The sequence below is a fragment of the Stenella coeruleoalba genome (genome assembly GCF_951394435.1).
Source record: "Stenella coeruleoalba genome assembly, chromosome: 6".
NCBI lineage: Eukaryota > Metazoa > Chordata > Mammalia > Artiodactyla > Delphinidae > Stenella > Stenella coeruleoalba.
This window is the reverse complement of record NC_137151.1, coordinates 117918757-117946351: the sequence shown is the minus strand read 5'-3', so window position 1 is coordinate 117946351 and position 27595 is coordinate 117918757. Positions and strand designations below refer to the sequence as shown.

Sequence of the window (27595 nt, the reverse complement as noted above, 5' to 3'; positions counted from 1 at the left end):
CACTACCGTGTGGGTCCTGGTAGGGTGGGTAGGTTTTCTGTTGGAATCAGTGAGAATCAGTGAGAAGCCATTTTCCCCTTTAGCCCCTGGATTGAACTGCCACCAGGCCAAGCAGACTGACTGTGAACAGAGATGGGTGATGTCGAGTTTGTTCTAAGCTGTTGGCCCTTGAGGAAGGCGGTGGGGGCGTTCCTGTCGCAGAAGGGGCCTCATCTGCCAGTTCTGTGGTTGCACAGATTCGGGCCGTGTTAAGTGACCTTGCTGCGGTTTACTGCTCTCGGCCTGAGACCCAGAGACTAAGCCTGACGTGTCCTCGGGGGGGCAGGGCCGGCATCTTGACTTGGACTTGAGACGTTTGCCGTTTAATTGAAATCTCCCAGCTTCCTGAAACTTCCTTGTAGCTGTGTTCAGAAAAGGAAGTCTTCCCCAGCCTCTCATTTCCACTCCAAACTCTGGTCTCCATCTTTCTGTTCCTGGTTCAGCCCATCCAGGCGTGCTGGTGCTCATGTTACCTTGTGAGCATGTGCATAAGTTTTGGGAAAAGCACTGACCAAACAAAATAAGACAACACTGCCAGCTGTGATAATAGGGGCCTGACAGTAGAGAAACCTTGAGCAAATCAAGAGAACCACCAAAACAAACAAAGCCACCAGCAGCTCCTAACCTCTTCTGCCGGCTCCTGTTCCTTTAAACCAGTGAGTAAGGAAAATGAATTTTAAAAGACCCTTAAATATCAGGTTGGCTGTATTTCAGGTTCCCTTGATATCTTCTTTATTTTCTCAGGATACCGGTCATTCATTTTAGTCATTGAATTGTTATTAATTATTATTAAATTATCATTCATTCGCCCTTACAAATAGACCAACACCAAAAAGGAAAAGAAACTCTTCACATGAAACTAGCGTGAATATGAAGAGTTGGAAAATTATAATGCTATTATGCCATGGAAACGTTGGAGGTGAAGGAGAATTAACTGACTTTTTTATTCCTTTAATATTTAATGGGCTCAAGCAGCGTGTAGTGTGCTGTCAATACGACGCACATCTCTGCATTCTAGGCGTCTACACTCTAAAGTGGGCTGTTATTATCAATTCCTAGACAATTTTACACAAGGCAGAATGGAGGAGCCTCACAAGAAGCAAAGAGAGAGTCCTGGGAAAGAGAGGTGCCAGGACCTCCTGAAGGCACAGCCTCTCTGCTCTGAACTCCGACAGTCCAAGCCAGGGCACTTCCTGTGCGAGGCTAAGGATGGCCTGTTCTGTCAGGAAATGATGAGCACGAAGATTCATCTCATTGTTTTCCCCAAGTATAAGTTGGTGATGAAGGGGAATCGAGTGTGACTTCCCTAGTCTACTTCCCTTCAGAGACTTCACAACTTAGCTTCTCTGTAGAATCACTCTTACGGAATCACTGTGTAGAGTTTGAGAGCTGGCAGTAATTGAGGAACATTCAGGGCTACCTCTAAAGTAAGGAGAGGGGATGATGAGGGGCAGAATTTGTGGGGTGCGAGCAGGGAAGAGAGGACAGGTGGTGGTGGAGTGGTGGGTCCTACCTGTATTAGTCAGGGTCCTCGAGAGAAACAGAACCGATAGAATGTGTGTGTGTGTGCGCACATATCTAGATCTAGATCACAGGATCTGTATTTACGTGACCCTTGGAAAGAGGACATTCACCTATTTCAATCCAGGTTGCCTCTTCAAAACTGTCATGTCATGAAAGCTTTGGACCACTATTGTAAGAATGCACAGGGAGGAAGGGGAGGGCGTGTAGATTAGGCTGTGATGACAATGTCAATCTCAGTGACAGCTCATCCCAGCATCCCCCAGAGTCAGTCACAGTGGTCTTTTGTCCAGAACCCAGCTGGCCTCTGTCTGGAACATACCAGATAAAGACTAATACATAGACTTATTTATATAAAGACCTTTCTTGACTTACAGTGGGGTTCCATCCTGATATACCCATTGTAAATTGAAAACGTCGTAAGTCAAAAATGCATTTAATACACCTAACCTACTAAACGTCGTAGCTTAGCCTTGCCTACCTTAAATGTGCTCAGAACACTGACTTAGCCAGCGGCTGGGCAAAATCATCTTAAAAAAAACCCTATTTTATACTAAAGTGTTGACTCTCTCATGTAATGTATTGAATATCGTACTGAAAGCGAAAAACAGAATGGTTGTCTGGGTCCAGAACGGTTGAAAGTGTGTCAGTCGTTCCCCCTCGTGGTTGTCTGGTTGAGCAGGGGCTGTGGTGACGGCTGCTGCCCGGCATCACAAGAAAGAATCATAGTGCAGGTCTGGAAAAAGAGTTAAAGTTCAAAATTTGAAGTACAGTTTCTACTGAATGCATGTCGCATTTGCACCATCGTACAGTCAAAAAACTGTAAGTCGAACCACTGCAGGTTGGGGATCCTCTGTGTATTATATATATAATTAAGAGATTTATTCTAAGTAATAGGCTTATGAGAATTCCCAAGAATTGCAGTTGGCACGCTAAGACCCAGGAAGGCCAATGGTGTAGTTGCAGCCTGAGTCCAAATCTAAAGGCAGGAGAAGACCAGTGTCCCAGCTTGAAGACAGTCAGTCAGAGAGAGCAAATTCTCCTTCACTCCACCTTTTATTCTATCCAGGCCCTCATCTGGATGGGGCCACCTACATTGGGGAGGGCCGTCAGCTTCACTCAGTCTAAGGACTCACACGTTAATATCCTCCAGAAACAATCCTCACAGACGACACCCAGAGTAATGTTTAGCCAGTGTCTGGACACTCCAGGACCCCGTTGAGTAGAAAATTAACTGTCACACCACCTTCCTGGTAGAACGAGGAGAGATGGGCTGAACCAGCTCCGGCTCTCTCAGTGACAGGGCTTTGTATTTCTGCACGCCCAGGGACTGTCCTTTAGGTCCCTTTAGATCTCACCACGTTAAGCATCTCAGCCTCCCTGTTGGGCAGGTGATGGAGAGAAAGTGAGAACATGGCACTGGAAGAATAGAATGCGCTCAACCAAAAACAGAATCAATAAGCCAAGACCTATATGTAAGATCCAGTGAATTTACAGGGAAGATTTTCACCTTTATAAGGAGATACTAAAACAATGAAAGTAATTTTTTTTTAAAACAGGTTTCCTGCTTTCCTGGCCTGAATCTGTGAGTCATGGTTTCTGCATCCTTGCTTCATGTGTATGAAGTCTCCAGGGTCTAGAGAGTCAGACAGGCCCCTTTGCAAAGGGCTTCAAAAATTATGGACAGGACGTTCTCCTTGTTCTTCCTTTGCTGTCCACATATGTCCCTTCTGATGCTGTTCACAGGTCTGCCTCGAGTTGTCAGGCTGCATTTTCTGTTGATCTAGGCTGATGGCCTCCATGGCTCTTTGTTTCTGCTGAGCAAGCTGGAGGGAAGTGGTCCTGAATCTGTCTACTGGATGGTGATTGCACCTTTTCGCTGCTGGTGCTACTCCACTGTGGCTGAAAGTAAGACTGTCTGACCGCTGAGCAGGTGCTTCTTGAAAAATAGCAGAAGAGCTTCTTGCTTTTCCTAAATCCATCATGATTTGAAACGTTTGCTCCAGTGCAAGTGCACTCTTAATAAAAATCACTGTACTTGCTGAAGTGGTCCTTCATCTCAAAATGATCCTATGATTCTGCTTCATTCTGTATTCATGTTTTCCCAGCATTCAAAGAGAAACTTCCTTCTTTTTTCTCCTCTCAAGAATATACTCATCACCTGTGACTTTAACAAGACACCCTTCAAAGCTACAATACACAAGCCTCTATATTATAAGTACTTGTTTCTGTATTTCTAAATATTTGATATCACTCTCCTTTCTTAAAAAGAAATCCAGTAGGAAAATCCTATAGGAGTTTTTTTTCAGCGTGATAATTTTGGTATAGAGACAAATAGCAACAATATTATCAAAGAGAGAGCAGGAAAGCTATGTTTCCAAGATAAGTTTTAACTAAGAATGTACAATTCTGATGATGCTAGTGATTAAAAATGATCTTTACATCATGCATTGGTTTCTATTTGGCAACAGAAGGTAAATATGACATTTAAAGCTCTTGAGTCATTACAGATTTGATTGCTAAAGGTACTGCTTGCTTATGGAAGAAAATTTAACCTGTCACATGCCCACTTAAATCCCCGGATTTAGGTGCACCGGTACGATTAGAGGAGAATTTGTCACGTGTCACCAAGCTAGATTAATTCAGTCAGCATGAGGGGGTGGATTTTGATCGCAAACTTACCCTTCAGAAGATGAACATTGCTTAGTCAGCTACATAGGCTCATAAAACTCTTTTTATTTTCTACTTAAATTAGCGTTGAGTCAGGGGCACATATACTCATTTATCTTCTTTTAAATTTTTTAGTATGAAATCATTTTAGACACAAAAATGTTGAAAAGTTATTATAAACTACTTCTATATGTATGATTCTAAAATGTTTATTTACTTGATCATTCATTTCCCATCCCCCCTTTCATGATAAGAGATGATGCCCCTATACATCGGGGTGTAGTTCCTAGAAGCTAGGGTATTATCTTATATAACCATTCTTATATATCCTTATATCTATCTATCTATATTTATACATAAGGTTACTCTCTTATAAAATACCAAAATCAGAGAATTAACATTTATACAGTACTATTATGTTATCTAAAGTCCTTATTGATATTTTGAAAGTTGTGGACTAATGTACTTTATATCAAAAGAAAAATAAATGATGGCCCAGGATGCAATCCAGGATTACATGACTGGTCTCTTTAGTGTCCTTTAATCTAGAACAGATTCCCATTTTTTTCCCTTCTGTCCTTCTGACCTTTTTGTTTTTGAAGTTTAAACAGTACCCTCTCTTTGGGTTTGTCCAACATTTCCACATGATCAGCTTCAGGTGATTAGCAGGGAGGTCACAGAAGTGATGCTGTGTCCTTCACAGTGCACATTACTTTGTCACTTGCTGTGATGGGGTCTGCTAAGTTTCTCTCCTGAAAATTGACTGCTCTCCATTTGTAATTACTAGGCATCTTGTAGGGAGATGCTTTGAAGTTATATAAATATCCCTTCTCAGCAGACATTTAGCCCCTTGTTTTAGCGTTCATTGATGCTTATTCTTTCTTGAACCCTCTGTTACTACGGTGGTTGCCAAATGGTGATTTTCTAATCTCATCATCTCTACCTTTACTAGTTTTTATTCTATTATAAGAACTTTTCTTCTCTCCCATTAACTTTATCTATTTATATCAACATTGACTCGTGGATTCTCACTTATTTTGTGGGTTGTAATCATTACTATCGTTATTTATTTTGATGGTCAAATTGTCCTCGGTTTGGTTAACAGGAGCCCCTTTAAAAGCTGGTGCCCTGTCCTTTGGACATATTTCTGTCATTCTTTGAGCACTTTCCTACTTTGTGGCGCAGCATATTTCAAGATCATCTCATACTTTTCGTGTGCCAGCTCTGGGATCAACTATTTTTCTAAGAAGGGCTGGTTCCTTTCAGTGGAGAATGATATTTAGAAACCAGGATTTAGGTTTCAGGTGTGTGCCTTGCTACTGGCATGTCGCTGCTGCAGAGCCTCTCAGTGGTCACTGCTGCGAGAAATAGGAATGCGTGTGTGAATGTATGCATTTACACACAAGCACACCTCTGTATCGGTGTCAGTGTTTACTGCATATACAGCAATATATGAGAGTGTCTGTTTCTTCCGAGCCTTGCCAGCACAGTGTGAGCCATACTTTTTAATTCTCACCAATCTGATGGGTGAGAAAGGCATCTCCATGTGGTTTTAGTTTGCATTTCTCTAGTTATGAGTAGACGTTTCACACAACAGTCAGGTAAGACATATTCTAGGGGTTACGTTTAGTTTTTTACAAAATGTGTAAGTGTTGTAGCTGGCCACACATTTTTAAGTATATAGCAGATATTTCCATCATACATTTAAATAGTTGCAAAGGATTTAATTTTGATCATGTTTTAAATACTGTAATTTTAAATACAATTGCTGCATGGCTTTTTAAAATGTAGTCAATATAACCTAAATACCAAACCAGCATCTGTTTATTTTTTTATCTTTATTTATTTATTTATTTTTAATATCTTTATTGGAGTATAATGGCTTTACAATGGTGTGTTAGTTTCTGCTTTATACCAAAGTGAATCAGCTATACATATACATATACCCCCATATCCCCTCCCTCTTGCGTCTCCCTCCTTCCCACCCTCCCTATCCCACCCCTCTAGGTGGTCACACAGCACTGAGCTGATCTCCCTGTGCTATGCGGCTGCTTCCCACTAGCTAGCTATTTTATTTTTGGTAGTTTAAAACATATCATGAACAAGGTCTTCTTTAACAATCATAAACTTTATCACATTTCATTCGTGGTCTCTAATAACCCTTCTATTTCCCACAGAATGTCATCCTAATATAAGTAAGTGTATGCTTGAAAGTCTTCTATTTATTACCCTGTGAGACTACATACAGTGTTGGATATTCAAATCAGAAATCTCATCCTGTACCAAACTTCGCTAATAATTTCAGGGAAACAAATAATCAGAAGGCACAGGCAAAATAAGCTGACATCTGGGACTGTCAGTGCGTCTCTTTCAGTCCTTTCTTGCTGCATCACAGACAGTCTAGCCCGAATTAACATAGAAGATACCTTATTCTATATGCAGTTATACTACTTACGCAGAAATATGAAACATCTCCATTTTTTTAAAGGTGTACTGATTTATTTATTTTAATATCACATGAACAGAAGAGTCACAGAGGAAAAAAAGTGAATATTCTCTCCCCCTTAAAAAGAGCAGCAAGATTTAGGAGCTTATATATCATCTTAATAGAGGAAGGGGAGAGAGAAAGTAGGCAATTTAGGGGAGATGAAGTGATTTTTAGGAACGATGAGTGAGCCCTTAGAAGAATGGATGGGAGAGAAACTTCTCCATTTTATACTTCGTTACATAGCCTATGAGACATTTTCCTGGAAGCCATGTGCCATAACTCCAGCACAAGCAACTCTAGGCAAACAAGTACATCCTACATAAAGTATTCCATAGATAAGGACTTGCCTGCTAGCAAATAGCAGGTCTGCTGTTAACAAGTTGACAAGGAGATTATTTCTCTCTGTTCCAGGGTCATCTCCCCTCTCCCTGAAGAAAGGGAGAGAATGGATTTCAGAGCTGCTGTTTATTCATCTGTTTCCCACTCTGTCACATGTCCTCTGATATATCACACACACACACACACACACAGGGTTGGCCAAAAAGTTTGTTCATTTTTTTTCTGTATGCTGGCTCTGGTAGCACTTCCTTGTCTTTAACTTCATTCGAAATAATTTTGTTAGATTGTATTGTGACAGCTGTCATATCAGGGTACATTTAAAAAAAAACTTACCAAGATTGGTGAATTTTTGTGTAGCCATTTTAATATTGAAGATGGAAGGAAAAAAGCAACATTTTCGTCCTATTACGCTTTATTATTTCAAGAAAGGTAAAAGCGCAACTGAAATGCAAAAAAGATACGTGCAGTATATGGAGAAGGTGCTGTGACAGATCAAAAGGGTCAAAAGTGGTTTGTGAAGTTTTGTGCTGGAGATTTCTCGCTGGACGATGCTCCACGGTCGGGTAGACCAGTTGAAGTTGATAGCGATCAAATCTAGACATGAATTGAGAACAGTCAACGTTATACCACACGGGAGATGGCTGACATACTCAAAATATCCAAATCAAGCACTGAAAATCATTTGCACCAGCTTGGGTATGTTAATCGCTTTGATATTTGGGTTCCACATAAGTTAAGCAAAAACAACCTTCTTGACTGCTTTTCCACATGCGATTCTCTACTGAAACATAATGAAAACGTTCCATTTTGAAAACAAATTGTGATGGGCAATGAAAAGTAGATACCGTACAACAATGTGGAACGGAAGAGATCATGGGGCAAGTGAAATGAACGACCACCAACCACACCAAAGGCCGGTCTTCATCCAAAGAAGGTGATGTTGTGTATATGGTGGGATTGGAAGAGAGTTCTCTATTATGAGCCCCTTCCGGAAAACCAAACGATTAATTCCAACAAGTACTGCTCCCAGTTAGACCAACTGAAAGCAGCACTCGACCAAAACCGTCCAGAATTAGTTAACAGAAAACGCATAATGTTCTATCAGGATAACTCAAGCCCACATGTTTCTTTGCTGACCAGGCAAAAACTGTTACAACTTGGCTGGGAAGTTCTGATTCATCCGCCATATTCACCAGGCATTGCACCTTCAGATTTTCATTTATTTTGGTCTTTACAAAATTCTCTTAATGGAAAAAATTTCAATTTCCTGGAAGACTGTAAAAGGCACCTGGAACAGTTCTTTGCTCAAAAAGATAAAAAATTTTGCGAAAATGAAATTACGAAGTTGCCTGAAAAGTAGCAGAAGGTAGTGGAACAAAATGGTGAATACTTTGTTCAGTGAAGTTCTTGGTGAAAATGAAAAATGTCTTTTATTTTTACTTAAAAGCTGAAGGAACTTTTTTGCCAGTCCAATATATATATATATATAAAATTGACATTTTCAAAAATAGTTTTCTAAAATATAATACATGTTTAAGTTAAAATATTTCTCTGGTTTGAGTTAGCCTTACAATTAGTATGTATATCCATTGGTCAGAACAACATGAATATATTGCAAATTTTGATAAATAATTATAGGTAAAAGGTAGTTTTATTAGAAAACTAACTCAATGAAATGGATGAGATGATTTTTTTAATTGAAATTTGCATTGAGAGAATCGATTCACATGCAGTTGTAAGAAGTAATCCAGAGAGACCCCATATACATTTCTCCCAGTATTCTCCAATGATCACACTTTGCAAAACTATGATTTAATATCACATTCATACAATCCACCAATCTTATTCAGATTTGCCCAGTTTTACTTGCACTCATTTATGTGTGTTTGTGTATTTAGCCCTATACAATTTTCCTACATGTGTAGATTCATGTATCTATCCCCACAGTCAAGACACTGAACAAGTCCCTCACAATAATGACTCGTGTTTCTCTTTTATAACCACCCCCCACCTCCACCATTCGCCTCCATCACTAACCCCCGGCGACCACTAATCTGTTCTCTATTTCTAAAATGTTTTCATTTCAGAAATGATATATAAATGGAATCATACAGTATGTAATCTTTGGGGATTTTTTTTTTCCACTCAGCAGAATTCCCTGGCGATTCATCCAAGTTGTTCCATGTATCGGTAGTTCATTTTTTCTAGCTGAGTAGTATTCCATGGAATGGATGTGTCACAATTAACTGTTCACCTGTTGAAAGGCCTCTGGACTGATTCTAGTTTTGGGCTATTACAAATAAAGCTACCTTGAACGTTCACATAAAGGTTTTGTTTGAACGTAAGTCTTCATTTTTCTGGACTACTTGGTAATTCCGCGTTTAGTTAGCCTCACAGTACCTCTCTTGTTTCAAACCTCCACTGGCCTACTATTAAGAGCTCTAGACTTGTAGCCAGCAGACTGGTGTGTTTATTTTATTACCTTCAACCAAATGTTGTCTCTATGTTATTCTTTCTAAATGTTTACTGCCTTTCCTGGCCCATTCCTAACAAGTTGTGTGCTAAGGAAAATGAATTGATAAAGTGCTATAAGGACAAAAATTGGTGACATTCTTTTACCTGCCACCAGCGCTTGTCCCTTGAATCCATTTGTCAGGATAGCACACAGGCAGTGCGCTTCATACTGATTTATCATTTAGAGAATTTTCTCATTGTGAACATTTAAGGGCCTAGAGAGCTCTACTGAATTTCTCCCTTTGTGGTATATTCCACGGATTAGAAGGCAGAGGGGAGATATCAGACTTGTCTCGAAATAAACTGTTCTTGTGCCACTGAGTAGAACGGTGGTTTCACCATCCTTGGGCCAGCTCACCAGAAGGGGCCAGATGAGGGAATGTATGTTTTAATGTGATGTCATTTTTATTAAGTGACTTTGTCTTCCGAAGAACACTTCAGTGCCTTCTAGATTAATTGCTTCTGTTTTTGACAGTGACAATGACAATATTTCCAAGCTTCACACATCCAAGAGCCAACTGACAGGACAAATTGCACATTGGGACTGCTTGATAAATGCAAGATGGGACACAGCGTCTCAAGTCACTCTGCATCAGTGGAACTAAGCTGTAATATGAATAACAGAAATAAATCTGTCACTTAAATTCCTAATTGTGAGACACATGCTGTATTTAACAGCAGAAGCAATGTTCATCTCTTTGTTAGAATGCAAAAATTGCACATAATTATTTCTTGATATTGGGTCTTTTAGTAAATTTGCTTTTCCCCACCATGATATACATTTACATAATAAAAAGAAAATATATCTTCCAGTAAAATTTTTATTAATATTTTTATAGATTATATCAACATAACCCATTCCAATACTTGGGAAGAACTGCTAAACAATAAAAAAAAAAGTATTATCAATATGTGTGGCCTTAGGAAAGCTACTGAAATAAATAGCACTAAACAAAGGCATATGCATAAATGTGCTCCAGAGGATATGCATATTAGAAAATCTACATTCTACTGCCAGCATTGTTGCTACTACTGGGGAAGAAATGAGTAAGTCTGTAAGCCTTTCTGGGTCATCACCATCCCCTTTAGGGATAACCGAAATGTGCTGTTAAAGTCAGAGGTAGGCTTACCCCAGGCAGCCAGGCTCACCCCCTGCCTCTTGGTCAGCCATCCAAGCCTGGCCAAAGAGATATAAGGCAAAAGACTTTGAAGGATGGCCTTATGGGGAATGACCACAATTGGTCCCCATCCTTGTCTAGCCATAGGACGGCTGGGTCTCCTCTTATCCTGATGAGGATGAGGTAGATCTGCCAAAAAATAGGCCCCAGAATGAGACCCAAGACTCACTCTGGAGAAGAAAACTGTAGTTTTGGTCCAGAATCATCTGGGCTTCTTAGGAATGAGTTAAAAGAGCCTGAAGAACTGAGGAGTGGGACCCTCGAGCTATTGCAATGAGAAAGGATGCCCAGATGCACTGTGAACTGAGCTCAGGCCTCTCAGACTGGCCTGGGTAAGGGCTGTGCCAAAGGCAGCTCCCCATGGTGCCTGGCGCCTGGAGCTGTTCCACATCTCTTGTCGTCTGGCGTGCTCTTTAACCCACAAAGAGCAGGGTGGGGCACACTTAGCACATGTTGACTGTTTACTCTTTGGAATTATTCTTTGAAATAGGGATTGTTTGCTTTGTAAAGAACCATTTCAGAGGCCTTTAGGAATATGATATCTGAATATTAGGTATGCACTCCTGTCACCTTCTTTCAATTATTGATGCTAGCATCATAATTTAAATCCCTGAGCTATGCAGACACATCTCAGGTTAAGGGCAGTTTGACTCCGATTCCAACCTCCTTTTAGAATGTTTAACAAGTCCTGGTAGAGTGCGCGTCACCTTTCCGTGTCCCTGACCAGACCTTGGTCTCAGTGTGGACAATTGAAGAAATGGCCAGAGAGAAGTAGATGATATAAGAATGAAAAAAAGTGTCCAGATCGTCTTCTGGAGAAGAGATTGGAGTAGTGGAAAGAACCTTGGCCTTGTGGTGGAGACCTTCATTCCACACCTTGCTCTTTCAGGGACCAGCTGTGTGATTCAGGGCAAGTATCAGAATCATCATCTCTGCAACAAAGGGGTGGTGTTAGATTGGTCTGACTGGCCCCATTTAGCTCTAAAAGCCCATAATGCTGATGATATACCTTTGAATCATTAGGAATTTATTGCAATACAATTATCAGTACCTTGAGTTTGAACACTGGGAAAACTTGCTCTTTGGATCTCCAAAATAAAGGAAGAGACCAAAGAAGAGTAGAATAGATGCTGGGCTGCCTAAAACAACTTATAATTTTACTATGAGATTTCAATGAAGGCAGATTAGTTAGATGTGCCTGGAGCATCCTGGGAGTAAAAACACAGGTGTCAAGTGAGGCCAGGCACCCCACCTGTCTAGTCGCCAGGGCAAATGTAGACTACCAGTGGCATCTTGTTTGGGAGGCATCTTGTTTGGGAGGCAGAGTCAGCCTTGAATCTCCTACCTCCTTCACTTTCTAGCCCTCACTCACTTTCCCTCTCCCTTGGCAGTCTTCCAAAGACATTGACCTGCCTGGTCCCTCTACCATGGTAGCATCTCAGGAAGCCAAACTACAGTGAATGTAAAGACTAATAAGCCTTCATGAGATACAGCTTGACCCAAGGAATAGAATCTAAATGGGGACTTTTTTCATCCCAGTTATGCCATATGAGAGGAAAAACCTTTCTGAACCCAAGAGAAGTTTTCCGATTCATCAAAAACATTGCCAGAGGCCCATGCATGTTCTCCTCCCTGACGCCAGACTTGCCTATGTAATGCTGAGTTCTGTAAACTCAGTCGTAAGAATCTTCTATGTAGCTGGAATGTCAGCCCCAAGAGGGCAGAGAGTTTTATCAGTTTTACTCACTGATATACCTGGTTTCCAGTAGGTGCTTAGTGAATGCTTATCAAATGAAAATACAGGTAAATAAATTTAATTTTCAAGGCTAATCAATTTCATTTTTCTCACAGTAAGTTCATAGATTTCACCGTGCACAGTATTTATCCTTTAATATTGTCTTCATGGCTTAAAGCAGATTATTCAAGTTCAAGGTCATGGTTAGCTTTACTTCTGTCTGTGCATTGTGGATTGTTAGGTCATTGGCGTATTGGATCCATCCCCACTCTCCAAAGTGCTTAGTGAATTCTTGCTCCTCTGTGACCAGCCAGGAAGGAGTAGATTCAAGCCTACATCATAAATCTCAGGATTTTGTCCTTTCCCTTTTCTCGGAAATGTGCAAATGGGAATTAACGTGAGAGCAGAAGAGCTTGATTCTGATATTTGGCCTAGGAGTAAGAGTGGCTTTTCTTTTTCTCATCTTTTGCCTTGTAACCCAAAAGCTATTGGGATTCCCAGTTATGTTTTCTCCATCCTGTGTTTATATCATCTTTTTTATGTCAGCTGGGGAAAGGAAGTCTCCTACAGACAATGAAAGAGCAACAAGATCTTTCATATCCCAAGAAAGGCCTCTGGAGAATCTTTGTTCTTGACGTGTCATCCCGGAGAAACCCCATAGTAAACTGAACTGAAGTCAGGCTTCCAAAGTTGGGAAGCTGGACTTATCCAGCCTGGAAGGTGGAAGACCCCAGGAAACCAGGTGCCTGGCTTCTTACGTGATCATCCACTCCATCTCACATCTTCATTTAGGGACCCTGGTATTACCCTTTCCACCTGCCTGTCCAGTGTAAGGTCAGATGAGTCAGTGTCTTAAACAAGGGTTTTTCAGGCCAGAATGAAATATGCACTGGCCACCAAGAGGAAGGAACTCAACGGTGCTGGCTCGGCCACAAGGATGCATGACAGGCAGCCAGGGTTTATTTTGCCTCAGATGAGAAGGGAATGGTGATTCATGAATGGAGAGCTGGCTGCGGTGTTGGAAAACTCATGCGTGGGAAGGAGAAATTCTGAGGACGCTGGTCTCACCTGGTCAGACACTGTAAGTGCTGCAGACACTCTGGCGGGCCCCTTGGCTCCGTGGCCTCTCTGTATTTTTACACGCCATGAATATCCTCGAATACTTTCTTCAGCTGGGATTAGGCAAAGCCGATTCACACACATTACACACGTCTGTGTCTGGGCATCAATTTATGACACTGAATGACACAGAGGGAAAAACTTTTTATTTTTCTTTGCTCTGTTTGTTTATTTCTCTCTGAATGATTCATAAGCTTCTTGCCCAAAGCCTGTTTCTGCAACCATGGAAGAGATGCCAGTATTTATTTCCAACGGCTTGTTACTCCTCCTGAAGGATCTTCTTGTTGTCTCCCAAGGCCCTTTCTCCCAGCACCTGGGGAGGTGGCACCTTGAAAAAAATCTGTCTACCATTTTGGACACATAGGGAACAATTTCGTGACTCTGTGTTTCTCGTCTGCTTTGCGGCTCTGGAAAATAGCAACCCCTAAGGATGAGGCTCAGAACGGACTTATTCATGTAGAAAACATTCACTTCTTTCATATTTTCATAGACGGGCAGGATCACAGCGTTCTCATTCACAGACCCTACATTGCTACACAGCTATATCAGTGGTGGAAGCCCCGAGGCAGCCTTGCACACTGAGTCCTGTGTTCTCATAAGGAGGATGTGCCTACAGAGGGTGTGAAAGCAAGTCTCCCACATGAGAAAGACTGGCAAGAAGGGATCTCTATGTACAGTTAGAGTAAATCCCTGCAAGAGTGTTGACATAAAGGGATACATGGATAAAGCCCTGTATTTCAAGGGTTTCTGTTTATTGAGACACATGTATTCTGTGGTCCAATAACCACAGAGGGCATGGCTGCATGCACAGCAGAACTGAATCTTTCGTATTTTGAGATAATTTTTTTTAAGTTTTTACTCTGTCTTCCTTGAAAAGCAGAGCCATAAGGCACATTTCTATTAAATTATATATAAAAAATTAAAGAGAAATTCACTTTTTTGAAGCCTGAATAGTTTTTTTTTTTTTTTTTCAGTGACTTATAGTCAGCAATATGGGTGAATGCCAGACTCTGGAGAACGTAATGGGATCATTAGGATATCTGCAGGCAGGTAGTAAATAATTGACTTATTAGGGGAAAGTGCACAGAGTCAGGATTCTGGAACCCGGGCCAGTAAGGATGATAGCAGGGCTGATTTAAAGGGGTCATTCTGAGGGGAGAGTGTCTTGGTACATCATTTCATCATTTTGCATTCCATTTTCAAGGAAACTCTACTTAGAGATTTCTTTTTTATTCCATTTCTAGGGAAACTCTATTCAGATAATTCTTTTCCTGTACATCATTAATCATTAGAGAAATGCAAATCAAAAGTACAATGAGATATCATCTCACACCAGTCAGAATGGCCATCATCAAAAAATCTAGAAGCAATAAATGCTGGAGAGGGTGTGGAGAAAAGGGAACACTCTTGCACTCTTGGTGGGAATGTAAATTGATACAGCCACTATGGAGAACGGTATGGAGGTTCCTTAAAAAGCTACAAACAGAACTACCATACGACCCAGCAATCCCACTACTGGGCATATACCCTGAGAAAACCATAATTCAAAAAGAGTTATGTACCAAAATGTTCATTGCAGCTCTATTTACAATAGCCAGGACATGGAAGCAACCTAAGTGTCCATCATCAGATGAATGGATAAAGAAGATGTGGCACATATATACAATGGAATATTACTCAACCATAAAAGGAAACGAAATTGAGTTATTTGTATTGAGGTGGATGGACCTAGAGTCTGTCATACAGAGTGAAGTAAGTCAGAAAGAGAAAGACAAGTACCATATGCTAACACATATATATGGAATCTAAAAAAAAAAATGTCAGGAAGAACCTAGGGGTAAGACAGGAATAAAGGCACAGACCTACTAGAGAATGGACTTGAGGATATGGGGAGGAGGAAGGGTAAGCTGTGACAAAGTGAGAGAGTGGCATGGACATATATACACTACCAAACGTAAGATAGATAGCTAGTGGGAAGCAGCCGCATAGCACAGGGAGATCAGCTCGGTGCTTTGTGACCACCTAGAGGGGTGGGATGGGGAGGGTGGGAGGGAGGGAGACGCAAGAGGGAAGAGATATGGGAACATATGTAAATGTATAACTGATTCAGTTTGTTATAAAGCAGAAACTAACACATCCTTGTAAAGCGATTATACCCCAATAAAGATGTTAAAAAAAAAAAGAAGTACCCTTGTTAACATTATTTTTTGTATTTATGTAATCTCATGGGGTTTCAGACAAAGTTATCAACTCCCCACAGGTAACAAAACAAAATTTCATTGACTTCCCAAGGTTCACCCAGTGGTATAAGTTAGACCCTCTGACTCATGTTTTGTGTTGGCCACACCTTACAGGAACCAGAGAGCAGTTCATTACCGGGACTGTTTAGGAAGGTTTGGGCAGGGTTAGCGCATTTTTATCAGAGAAGACTCACCTAAGAGCCTTGCCAAGAGGCTGGTATTTTCAAGCATCAGGACTGGAGCTGCCATCACCGGAGAATCAGCGGTTCTCTGGCATTTCAGATACATGTTTGCTAATTCTGTGCTTGGAGGAAGGGCATGACTGTCCACTACAGCCTCTGTGGCCTCCACTGCAAATCCCAGTTGAGAGCAGACATAAGTTGTGGTGCTCCAGCAAACAGTTGGTGTGAACGTTGGCCCTTGTCAATATCAAAGTTGAGAGGCATCATCACATAATCTGCTCTTAGCCTGTCTCCATATGCAGGTTTAGGAATACTTTGCAAGATGAAGCTAATGGAATATTCAGGATTAGTGCTGGTAGAACTTGTTTATGTCTCTCCTTTCACAGAAAACTTTTGGAAAGATGCCAGAAGTCTGCAGTTCTTTAGATTAAAAGTATTTTTTCTTTGATTTCATTGTAAATAGATTATATGTGTTTTTGAGTTTTAGAAAACAGATAATATACATATTATAAACATATAATAAATATTTGCAAAAAGTGTATATTATATGTTTATATAAAACATATAAATATATATTACCTTATTTTTTTGTGTTCTGTTTTACCTGAAAAGTTTAGGATTTTGAATCTTACTTTCTGCAGTTATAAAACAAGAATAAATTTTAAAGAAATGCCCAGGCATGGAAGGGAGTGTCATTTACAAAAGCACGAAACAACAGAATGCTATTCTTTCTTTGGGAGGACCCACTACTTCTAGGGTGTTCATACAAAGCTAAAATTTCTCTGACAGCCCAAAGATGGGAAAAATGAATAAGTGGCTGAAAAGTGAAACTACAAGGAAACGACTCTCATCTAATAGCAAAGTGGTCTAGGAATTCAATACCCCAGTGCTACCACCCCATCTAAGGTTCTTGTCTTTAAAATCGGGTTAGTGAAAATAATATTCCATCCTGACCTACAGGGCTGTCAATGGATCTAATGCATGCAAAGTGCTTTTTACCTAAAGTGTGATACAAATATTAGTTATTACTATTCAGTGTGTGGCTTCATTTGGCTGCAGGTGTATATGAACAGCAATGTGGGACCTTATGCTTGGTGCATATAGTGTGTTGTTTAGGTGATACTAGTGAAACCGGGCCAGTAAATAAATATTACTTTCCTAGTAACTTTAGTGCCAGGAGATTACATCTATGTATACATTGAACCTCAGTGTTTAAAAAAATTTTTATATAAGTGTCTGCGTATTATTAAATAGCTTTCATTGTTGTCGTATTAAACTCTTTGAGTTATAATCTCTGCTCCATTCTTCTCTCAAGCACACTTCCAAAATAAAACTTTATTTCCCTTAAAATCTTTAGTTTTTAAGTAATAAATATTTATGAGAGGAATACATTTTTTTCTTAGTTGTCAAAATTTTACTATTATTAAGTTGCTTTCCACTGGAGGGAACCATCAACAACTTACAATAAAGTTTTTAAAACTCATCCTTTAATTATATCATGATAGAAGCCACTGTATAATTTTTTTTAAAAATTGTGTTTGTGTGAGAGTGTGTGTGAGAGAGAGAGAGAGAGATTAAAGCACATCAAAGGAGATTCCCTTCCTCTGAAGAATGTTTCTATCAAATATAACAAATATAAACATAGTTATTTCTAGTTTCCGGGGGGACAGTAAGAAAGAATACTTTTCACGTCAAACGCTAAAACTAGTTTACTCCATTTGCTTTTCCACTTCCAAAAGTAAAGATGTCATAGAAAGGAATGAGGTATTGACACATGGTACATCTTGGATGAACCTTGAAAACATTATGCTAAGTGAAAGAAGCCAGACACAAAAGGTCACATATTTTGTGATTCTAATTGTATGAACTATCTAGAATAGTAAAGCCATAAGGACAGAAAGCAGATGGGTGGTTGCCAGGGGCTGGAGCGAGGGGACGGTGGAGAGTAACTGCTTAATGGCGCCTGGGTCTCCTTTGGGGTGATGAAAATACTTTGGAACTAGACAGAGCTGATAGTCATATAGCATTTTGACTGCTAAATGCCACTGAAGCGTACATTTTTAAATGGTTAATATTGTGTGATGTGAATTTCACCTCAATTAAAAAAATAAAATTGTTAACTGTTAATAAAGATATCATAAATACCATATACAGAAAGCACATTTTCAGTAAGTAGTATAAGTCAAGAGCCGCATCTTGTGCGTCTCCTAACAAAGCCACCTTTAGTGTGTGACTCCAGTCCAGAGCGACAAGGAACTGTTCACCCAGCCGCCTCCTTGGGGAGTGTAGGCACTTGCAGTGTCTGTCTGAGTCATCTTCCCCCTTCAGTGTATTGCCAGGTATTGTCAGTTTTACCTCTGAATCTCGTTCCCATCTGTCCCCACTGTCCTTTCCCACGACCTCCACTCCTAAGTCAGGCCACCCCGTCTCCTGGCTGTGCTGCTGCAACAACTTCCTGCCTGATCATCCTGCTGCTAGGCAGCTCTCCCCATCCGTCTTTCTTCCTGGCATCTGTCAAGCCGTCCAAGTTCACAACCTCCATCAGATCCAGGTACCCCTTGGACTGTAGACCCTCAGTGGCATCCCATCAAGAGCAGAGAAGACCTGACTCCTCAGAGGGCATGCAAGGCCAGCTTTCAAAGTTCAGCCTGTTTTTATCCAGCGGTCATGGACCATCTGTCTCTCCTTCATGGCTGTCTTAGGGCAAATGTGTGGTCAGGCCAAAGTGCCCCATGTGCCCAGACAGGTGAGGCCTTTCCCCACTGCAGCCCCTGCCTTCCTGCTCCTTCTTCCTGCTTACCATCTGATTTGCTGGGCTCCTGTCTAGGTTTTGAAGCTCTGATGCTTTGAAATCCAATGACTCCCCTCCCAGAGGTGTTCCATGAGCACGGTGGGTGCCATCACTGGCTCTGCTAAATGCTCAGGTACTTGGTGGTACCCTTCGCCTCTCCTTTTCATGGGCTGCCTCGCATCATAGTTGTATCTGTGCATGTGCAAAGGGCTGGTGGTTTGTCCAGGACCACCCACCCGGTGAACTGATGAGCTGGGATTTATTCTCATCTTCACCTGCCTCAAAAACGCTGCTCTGAACACGTATTCAGCTACTTTCTTCCACTGATTTTGGACCTCTCCATCCTCCCTCTCCCCCATGCCCACCTGGCACGTTGCCATCGTACATAATAGATTCCTAGTAAATATTTCTAGAGTGGGCAGCACTTGTGCCTCTTTACTAAGAGTCATCTTTTTAAAGGGATTAGCCAGTGAACTCTTGTATAAGAGCTAACCAAAACACAAAAAGATGCAACAGGACTTAACGTCTGTGCCCTGAACTTTTTGTCTCTGGACTTTATTGTCCCATTAAACAGAAACATTGATTTGGAATCATTGTGGCTAAATGTCCTTTCTCAGTTCTCACCATTTCTCTGGACCTTTTTCTGGTCTTTTTTTCCTAAAATTCATAGCACTTACATCCGTGCCTCTAATTTTGAGCCAAATTACATACTATTTTGTGTTATTTCTTAAATGATTTCTTCAGTTTTGTGTGTTTCCATAATGCAGGTGCCCAGGGGTAGAGGGTCTATCCATGTTGACGAGTGAAAAAAAACAAAAATGAGAGAATGAACATCTTTTCTTGGTATATCATAAACCAATTTTTTAAAGGACACTATCTGAATCACCTGGAATTATTTTTCTTTGTTTTAGTATTGCCCATCTAGCTATTTGATGAACCAGGGTTCTAATCTTAACCTATCTGTAGATCTTTCATTTTTTATCACTCTAACCAGATGCCCATCAGTTCAAGAATTGCTTAAACTTTATGTTGGTGAGAAGACAGTCATGTTTTAGGCCATAATTTAAATAGAACAGTTTTTGTGTCCTTGGCATTTGCTAGAAGCAAGTAGCTTAGGTGAAATCAGACATTTAGTGATTTGGAAAGAGAACCAGAGTCGGAGATAAGTTTAATAAAGATTTTGTTTTTCAGATGCAACATCCTTTTGACTCCTTCTTATCATTAAATTCTGCGTGTGTTTGGTTGAAAATAAACTTCAAGTGGATTTATGGTGTCAAAGAAATGCCAAATTTGGAAAAGATCATAATCATTCATTCTAATTTGAGTTTAAAAGGGGGCTGAGGGAGGGAGGGTAGGTCTCTAAAACTCTAATTTTTAAAGTTTAACCCTATTTTTAAATTTCAGTACCTTTGCCAAGGGGTCAACTTGTTAGGGAGAAAAAATATAAATTCGGATGACAGTTATTCTTTTAGGGAGCAAGAAAGATGTCTCTCCATCCTGCCAGGGTGACGCCATGATTGTTTGAGAACATCAGTGAACAAGCAGAACGAAGAGCCTACTGCTGACCTCTTCCTTTTTCTTCCTCTCTTACTTCTGCAGGTGACCTATCTGGGTAAGGTCCCCACCACAGGCATGCAGTTTTTGTCAGGCTGCACAGAAAAGCCGGTCATCGAGCTCTGGAAAAAGCACACGCTAGCCCGAGAAGACGTCTTTCCAGCCAATGCCCTCCTGGAAATCCGACCGTTCCAAGTGTGGCTCCATCACCTCGACCACAAAGGGGAGGCCACGGTGCACATGGATACCTTCCAGGTGGCCCGCATTGCCTACTGCACCGCCGACCACAACGTGAGCCCCGACATCTTCGCCTGGGTTTACAGGGAGATTAACGACGACCTGTCCTACCAGATGGACTGCCACGCTGTCGAGTGCGAGAGCAAGCTGGAGGCCAAGAAGCTGGCCCACGCCATGATGGAGGCCTTCAAGAAGACTTTCCACAGTATGAAGAGCGACGGCCGGATCCACAGGAACAGCTCCTCGGAAGAGGTGTCCCAGGAATTGGAATCCGATGACGGCTGAGTGAACTGAGGATGCTTCAGCAAAGGCAGCATTGGTCAAGGCATTCAAGACAAGCGATGAATAAGCAATGATTCAAATTTGGGATGAAAAGACTGCCAAATTATTGGCTGACCAAGCTTTTTAAATTCAGAAGAGCAATTCTAAATCTAAAGAAATGTATTATTAAAGTAATTACATTGAAATCTGCTGCTGCTGTGACTATGAGGAAGGTGGGAGTGTGGCTGGGGAGGAAAGTTCTAGACTCTGGTCTTCTTTTTTTTTTTTCTCATTTTCCAATGCCTCCCTGTAGGAGCTCTCCATGCCGATTTTCAGCGCTCTCAGGCAAATACACTGCGGCTGTTTATGTGATGGACCATCCCAACTTGCCTTATGAAACCCAACAAGAATGTTAGATGCCCCTATAGGATCCCTAGTTGTGTGGGGAGGTGGTGAGTGCTGTTGCTGGCGAGGAGGCCTCTGGACTAAAGGAACACCTCAGGCTGATCCTGAGAGCTCCTCTCCCCTGGCTGGCTTCAGATTCTCTCCTCAGTAAGCAAATCAGCACAGCTGTTATTGAGCTTTACAGCTAACAACCTGATAGTTGGCAGTTAATTCACAGTTAAAGGTAGTGCTTTTATTACATAAGTATATCAAGTAGTACCCTCTTATTGTATTCACTTCATCTATCTTCTTAGAACACTTGGAACTACTAATAGCCCCCTTCCTCCGCCTGCCCCATCCTCCCTCTCCGCCCTTCCAGTCCGCGCCACCATCCCCACAGAGATGCAGCCTCACCCTACACTGCAGGACACCAAAAGGGAAGAAAATAACCAAGCAGATGAAAGAAACAATCAAACAAAGTGGGAGTTTCAGACTACCACCACAGATAGGTTGGAAAAAGGGAATGAGTTATCAGCGACTGAACAAGCTCCTTGTGGGCTGTCCTTTCTTCAACCCCGATTTATGGTAACTTATTTAGTTGATGGTCCTTTCTGATGAACCTTTCATGGCAAGCTTCAAATCTGAGTTGGTATCACTAAGGAATCTTTGACCCATCACTCAACACTACGCTCGAGTAGGAGACAAATGATATAAACCAGACTTATCTAGAGAACCTCTGTCCATTCTAAAGGGAAATCTGACCTTATCTTCCAATCGGATTGATCTCTTAGGGTCAGAGTTGCCAGTTTGTTCGGTATTTCTAATGAGAAATTCTCACTAAGAGAGCCTGAGTTTTCTCAGTTTGATGAATCTTTACATATCATAAACGCAAAGAGTCAATATTGAATGACATTGAAAGGACTGGCTAACATCCATGCATTTAAGGCCGAGAGCAGATGACTAGTTTTCCAGGTACTGCTCCTTTCTGAAAGTCTGTTTCGAATTCTGGTAATAAATTTAGGGGCACTAGGACACCTTACAGAAGCCTTAAATGAGAGTTTATTGAATCCAGAGAGCAGTGGTGCCGGCGTTTTGGTCTGTGTATCTGTGTGTCCATGTCTGCGTCTTTGTGTGTGTACGTGTGCCCCTGAGTGTGGGTCCGGTGTTAAGGCATGTAGAATAAGCATGGAGTCACATCGAGGGGAATATGCACCTCTTGGAGATACGCTTGCTGCTTCACAACAAATGTAAACGACTCTTTAGCATAAATGCATTCATTCTTCAATAAAAAATATGTTCGCATTAATACAGTTGAGGAGTTTCCTATTTTATATGTCGTTCCTTTTTTAAGTAAAGAAAACCTGAAGGACAAAATAGATCAGATTGAATAAATAGGGAATTCTCTCTAAAAATATGTTAAAACTTGGTCATCAATAACCCATTCCTTGACGGTGTTCAAAAAAAAATCTTGTTTTATTTTCTAATGCTCTTTTTCTATGTAAAAATGACTGCCCCTTCATTGAGATGGTAACGCGTCAATAATTGAAAGTTATTTAGTGTGATGGGCTTATTTCAGAGGTGAGTCTTCTGGAATATTTTACAAATGATGGCTATTTATAGAATCTCACGTGCCTCTTGGGAGAACCTGCACTGAAATCGGGGAAGGTCAACAGAGTGAGTTCTTCTGACAGAACTGGTTAAAAATGTCTCCTTCAGGCCATGATTTCTCAGAACAGCCCCATTAATCAAGCAAGGCAGGTGGCCATGGAGCCTGTATGTCTTGAGCAATACTCTTCATGGAATCAGTACCAAATATAAAGGCTTCAAAAGTGAAAATACGGGTGCCTGCTAAAGAGAGGAACTCAAAGAAGAATTACTACCTCACTCCTCCGATGAAAATGGCATTTTCTTTCAAGTTGAACTTTTCTCGTTTTCAGGTTCACGCCACTGTCCTTGAATATGCTTTGAAGAGGGGGAGAAAGAAGAGAAAGAATCCAGCCAGCATGTATTTCCAAACAATGCCACTTTCTTCTCTCAGCAAAATTTGGATTGCAAGTGCACATATGGTTATTTATTGCAGAAAGCATTTGCTGGTATTTTTTTCAGGGTACTAAGTGTGACATGCTAAGTAGTTGACTCTGATAATATTGGCAATAGCTTTTGCTTAGTGATTAGTAAGCAATTTAGAGATAACTACACGAATTCATTATTTTTTTAACTCTTCGTTTCCTCCCTTTTTATACTCTACTTTCTAGACTGGTGAGCACAAAGCACTTTTGTGTACCTCAACTCATAAGCCCCTCAGAAGGATACTGAAGGTAGATATGGCATTTGCTTTAGAGATGAGAAAACTGAGGTTCAGAGACACTGTATAACTTGGCCAAGCTAGCACAGCTCAGGTGTGTTTGACGGGGACAAAAACCCTCTGACTTCTGATCCAGGGCTGTTGCTTTAATTTGGATATTTTATTTCCATTCCTCTTAAAACCCTCTAGCTTATCTTAAATTAGCATCCTAAGCCACTAGTAGTAAATATCCTTTGCTATTCATGTTTGAAGTCATTTTTTATAGCAAGAGAAAAAGTTTTAAAAGCAAACAAAGGCCCAAGAAATTTTATTTGAGCACGAATAACATAATATGAGATTTTGTTTAAGTATTTTATTGGCTGTGGTCAATGGACAAAATACTCTCTTTACCCCTAAAACCAAGATGCATGTTTTGTTTTGTTTTTCTCAGGACATGTTAAAACTTTGAATCAAATCCTTCTATTACAGGATTCTATAGCAGCCTGTAATTTCCCTTCATGTCCTCCATTGAAGTTTTCAATTACATATTTATTTTTATAATTATGTAAATATTTTTTAAGCCTCTGGGGATGGAAGTGCCTTTAAGATGGGGATTTTTTTTTTCCTTTTTGTTCACGTTCTATCCTCAGCTTCCATCACAGGACCGGTCATCTAGGGGGAACTCAATAAGTTTCTCTTAGCAGGATGAAGGGAGGGAGAGACAGATGGAAGGAAAAGTTACTATGTGAGGCTTTGATTTGCGAGTTCTAGCACAGAATCCTGGAATCCTGGACGGAACCCTAGAGACTCCCTTGCCCACTTTCTTCAAAGGTGAGCAAATGGCTTTTTACTGAAGGAAAACATCATTCCTTACCTAATTCCAGAACGAGTTTGTGGCTGCTTGGAGATAGAAGAAGAATGTTCGAAGTGAGCTATATGATTGAAGTAGAACAAACGTTATCCCAGGGAAGTAGACAGATAATGTATTTTAAGGAAGCTGCATTTAGTAGATTATGGAATTTTTTGTCATATATTTGCTTTGTTTATTTCTGCTGCTGAAAGAGAAGAGAGAGAGAGTGATGGGGGAGGGCGTTTTACTTTTCTGATAGTATGAAGCAGATGAATTTAACTTTTTTCCCCGAATTTATACATCAGAAAATACTTTTTTCTTTGTCCTCTCTATCTGTTTTTTTCCACTTTGACTTTCCTCCTTTCCTTCCTCCTATCCTACCTTAACTATTTAATTACATACATCATAACATCCCAGACTTTCTTTGATTTTAGCAGGGAAGAGCATATATGCTCTGAATCTGAGATCACGTTTTGGTTCATGGTCCATTGATGCAAAATTTGACAAGACTGTCGAACCCTGCAGATGATCCTAAATTGCTCTTATTTATTATTTTTTTCCCAGTCAGATGGAACATGATGACAATTTAATTCTTCATAGCTTACTATTTCTTAGGCATTCCTAAAGTGTGCTATCTTCTCATCTCCTCGATATAACCTAGACTAAACAGCAGTGAAGGGAAAGATTCCCCTAATTGTCATATTCTTATTGATATTCAAGAAATGTTCCTATTAGATGCCGGGAATGGGCTTTTGGAGTCATTTTATGGGATGCATTGTTCAACCTAAGAACTTTGGCTGCTCTTTCTGAAGAGGTACCAGCTGATAATAGTCACCAGAAAAGAACTATGTTTGTTGCATAAACCCAGGCTTAGAAAGAAAAACAACTGATGGGTAAAGCAAGTTGCTAAGAGGAAGAAAAAATCTAAACCATCTTATTTTGGATACTTACAAATAAACTATATTTGTCGAAAATGAATCTAAGACGTGGTCTTGTACATTTGAGCAAAGCTCAAATTCACAGAGACATTTGGGGAACTGTTTCTTATGGAATGTCCTAGTAAGATTAGCTTGGGTTTTGCTTATGCACCCAAAATTAGGCAGCCAAACAGAATCCGAATAGTGCTTTGCTTAGGAAACTTAATGGCTTTCATTTTAAAACATTCTCAAGTTCCTACTTTTCAATAGCGTGGCTTAGAGGCTGCGACTACAAGGTGCTGATGTATTATGAAAATGGAATTACTGAAGCATTACACATATTTTCAACTCCTTCATAGAAATTCCCAATAATGGTCCATACTTTCATATCTATAACTTCATTTAACAACTATTTTCTTAATAAAAATGGTTTTATCCCTTTATCTAAGCATACATATTAGACCAAGGTTGAGTCATTTGAAAACATAATCAGATCTGTGAAATGAAACGTGACACTACATGGAACCTGCTTGGTTTCAAACCTGTAATTACGTGGCCTGATTACCATTTCAGAACTTTCTTTGTCCTTGGGGGGGAAAACTTAAGAGAAACATTTAAGGAAACACCAACTTGCAAGGAAGAGCCAAGAGTTGACTCCATTCCAGGGTCACTTTTTAATGTAAACTTGGGATCAACTAAGACCAAGTCTCATCACAGGTCTGACCATAATGGTTCTGATACCAATTTTGCACAGGAAATCTAATAATAAATTTTATTATGTTCATAATTGGATTAACTTCATGTAGATGCTATTATGGTTATGAAAACATTTTAATTTGGGAGCTTAGGATGGAATTAGACCTTTAATTCAGCCTTTTGCCAAATTATCTGTTGCCTTTCTCTATTTTAATTATCTTTCCTAGCTTTTCCTAGGATTTAGAACCACACTTTTAGAAATTAGTATAGAAAAACCTCATTAATTTAGCTGGAACTATTTAAGAGTTTGTGGTTTTGGCCTTGAAAAGCTAAAGTTTTATGCTTATTTTTAATAAGCAAATAGGATGAATTAATGTTGTTGTTGGAAGTGTTTACCTATTGAGGAAAACACTGCTTCTGCATATTCAAATAGCAATTTACCGGACATAGTGTAATTTCAGCACAAGTAGAAGCAGGTCCAGCTGAAAGTGAGACTTTGATTGCTGGTTTCAAGCTATTCTTTTCTATTGATTAGAGTGGGCTCTCCACAAAGCAACAGACGGTTAATGCAATTGTAGGATTCAGAGCCCTTGAAAGTAATAAAATGCGTCTTTTAAAAAAATATGCATTATTTACATATATCCTTACCTTCAGTTAGTATAAATGTTTGGTCTTAGCCATGACCCACCCCCGCAAAAAAAAACCCTGACATGACTAACTCTTCTTGTTTCTCATAGAAAAATCGCTATGAAAATCAATGAAATTGAAGTTATTTTCTTTTTTTTTTTAACATCTTTATTGGAGTATAATTGCTTTACAATGGTGTGTAAGTTTCTGCTTTATAACAAAGTGAATCAGTTATACATTTACATATGTTCCCATATCTCTTCCCTCTTGCGTCTCCCTCCCTCCCACCCTCCCTATCCCAACCCTCTAGGTGGTCACAAACCACCGAGCTGATCTCCCTGTGCTATGCGGCTGCTTCCCACTAGCTATCTATTTTACATTTGGTAGCGTATATATGTCCATGCCACTCTCTCACTTTGTCACAGCTTACCCTTCCTTCCCCCTCCCCATATCCTCAAGTCTGTTCTCTAGTAGGTCTGTGTCTTTATTCCCGTCTTACCCCTGGGTTCTTCATGACATTTTTTTTCTAAGATTCCATATATATGTGTTAGGATACGGTATTTATTTTTCTCTTTCCGACTTACTTCACTCTGTATGACAGACTCTAGGTCCATCCACCTCAATACAAATAACTCACTTTCGTTTATTTTTATGGTTGAGTAATATTCCATTGTATATATGTGCCACATCTTCTTTATCCATTCAGCTGTTGATGGACACTTAGGTTGCTTCCATGTCCTGGCTATTGTAAATAGAGCTGCAATGAACATTTTGGTACATGACTCTTTTTGAATTATGGTTTTCTCAGGGTATATGCCCAGTAGTGGGATTGCTGGGTCGTATGGTAGTTCTATCTGTAGTTTTTTAAGCAGCCACCATATGTTCTCCATAGTGGCTGTATCAATTTACATTCCCACCAAGAGTGCAAGAGTGTTCCCTTTTCTCCACACCCTCTCCAGCATTTATTGT

At 40.4% G+C, this 27595-nt stretch overlaps 1 protein-coding gene across 4 annotated transcripts in view; it reads left to right on the top strand.

Annotated features, from left to right (window-relative positions):
• PID1 (phosphotyrosine interaction domain containing 1) overlaps positions 1 to 26092 on the top strand; it is a 271889-nt gene extending 245797 nt beyond the window's left edge. For all 4 annotated transcript variants that reach the window (XM_079924544.1, XM_079924542.1, XM_079924543.1 and 1 more), the window contains exon 3: positions 20416 to 26092. In XM_079924544.1, coding sequence (XP_079780670.1) covers positions 20416 to 20892 — 477 coding nt within the window. In that variant the 3' untranslated portion in view covers positions 20893 to 26092. The remainder of the gene's footprint in view (positions 1 to 20415) is intronic.
• Positions 26093 to 27595: the final 1503 nt, after the last annotated feature.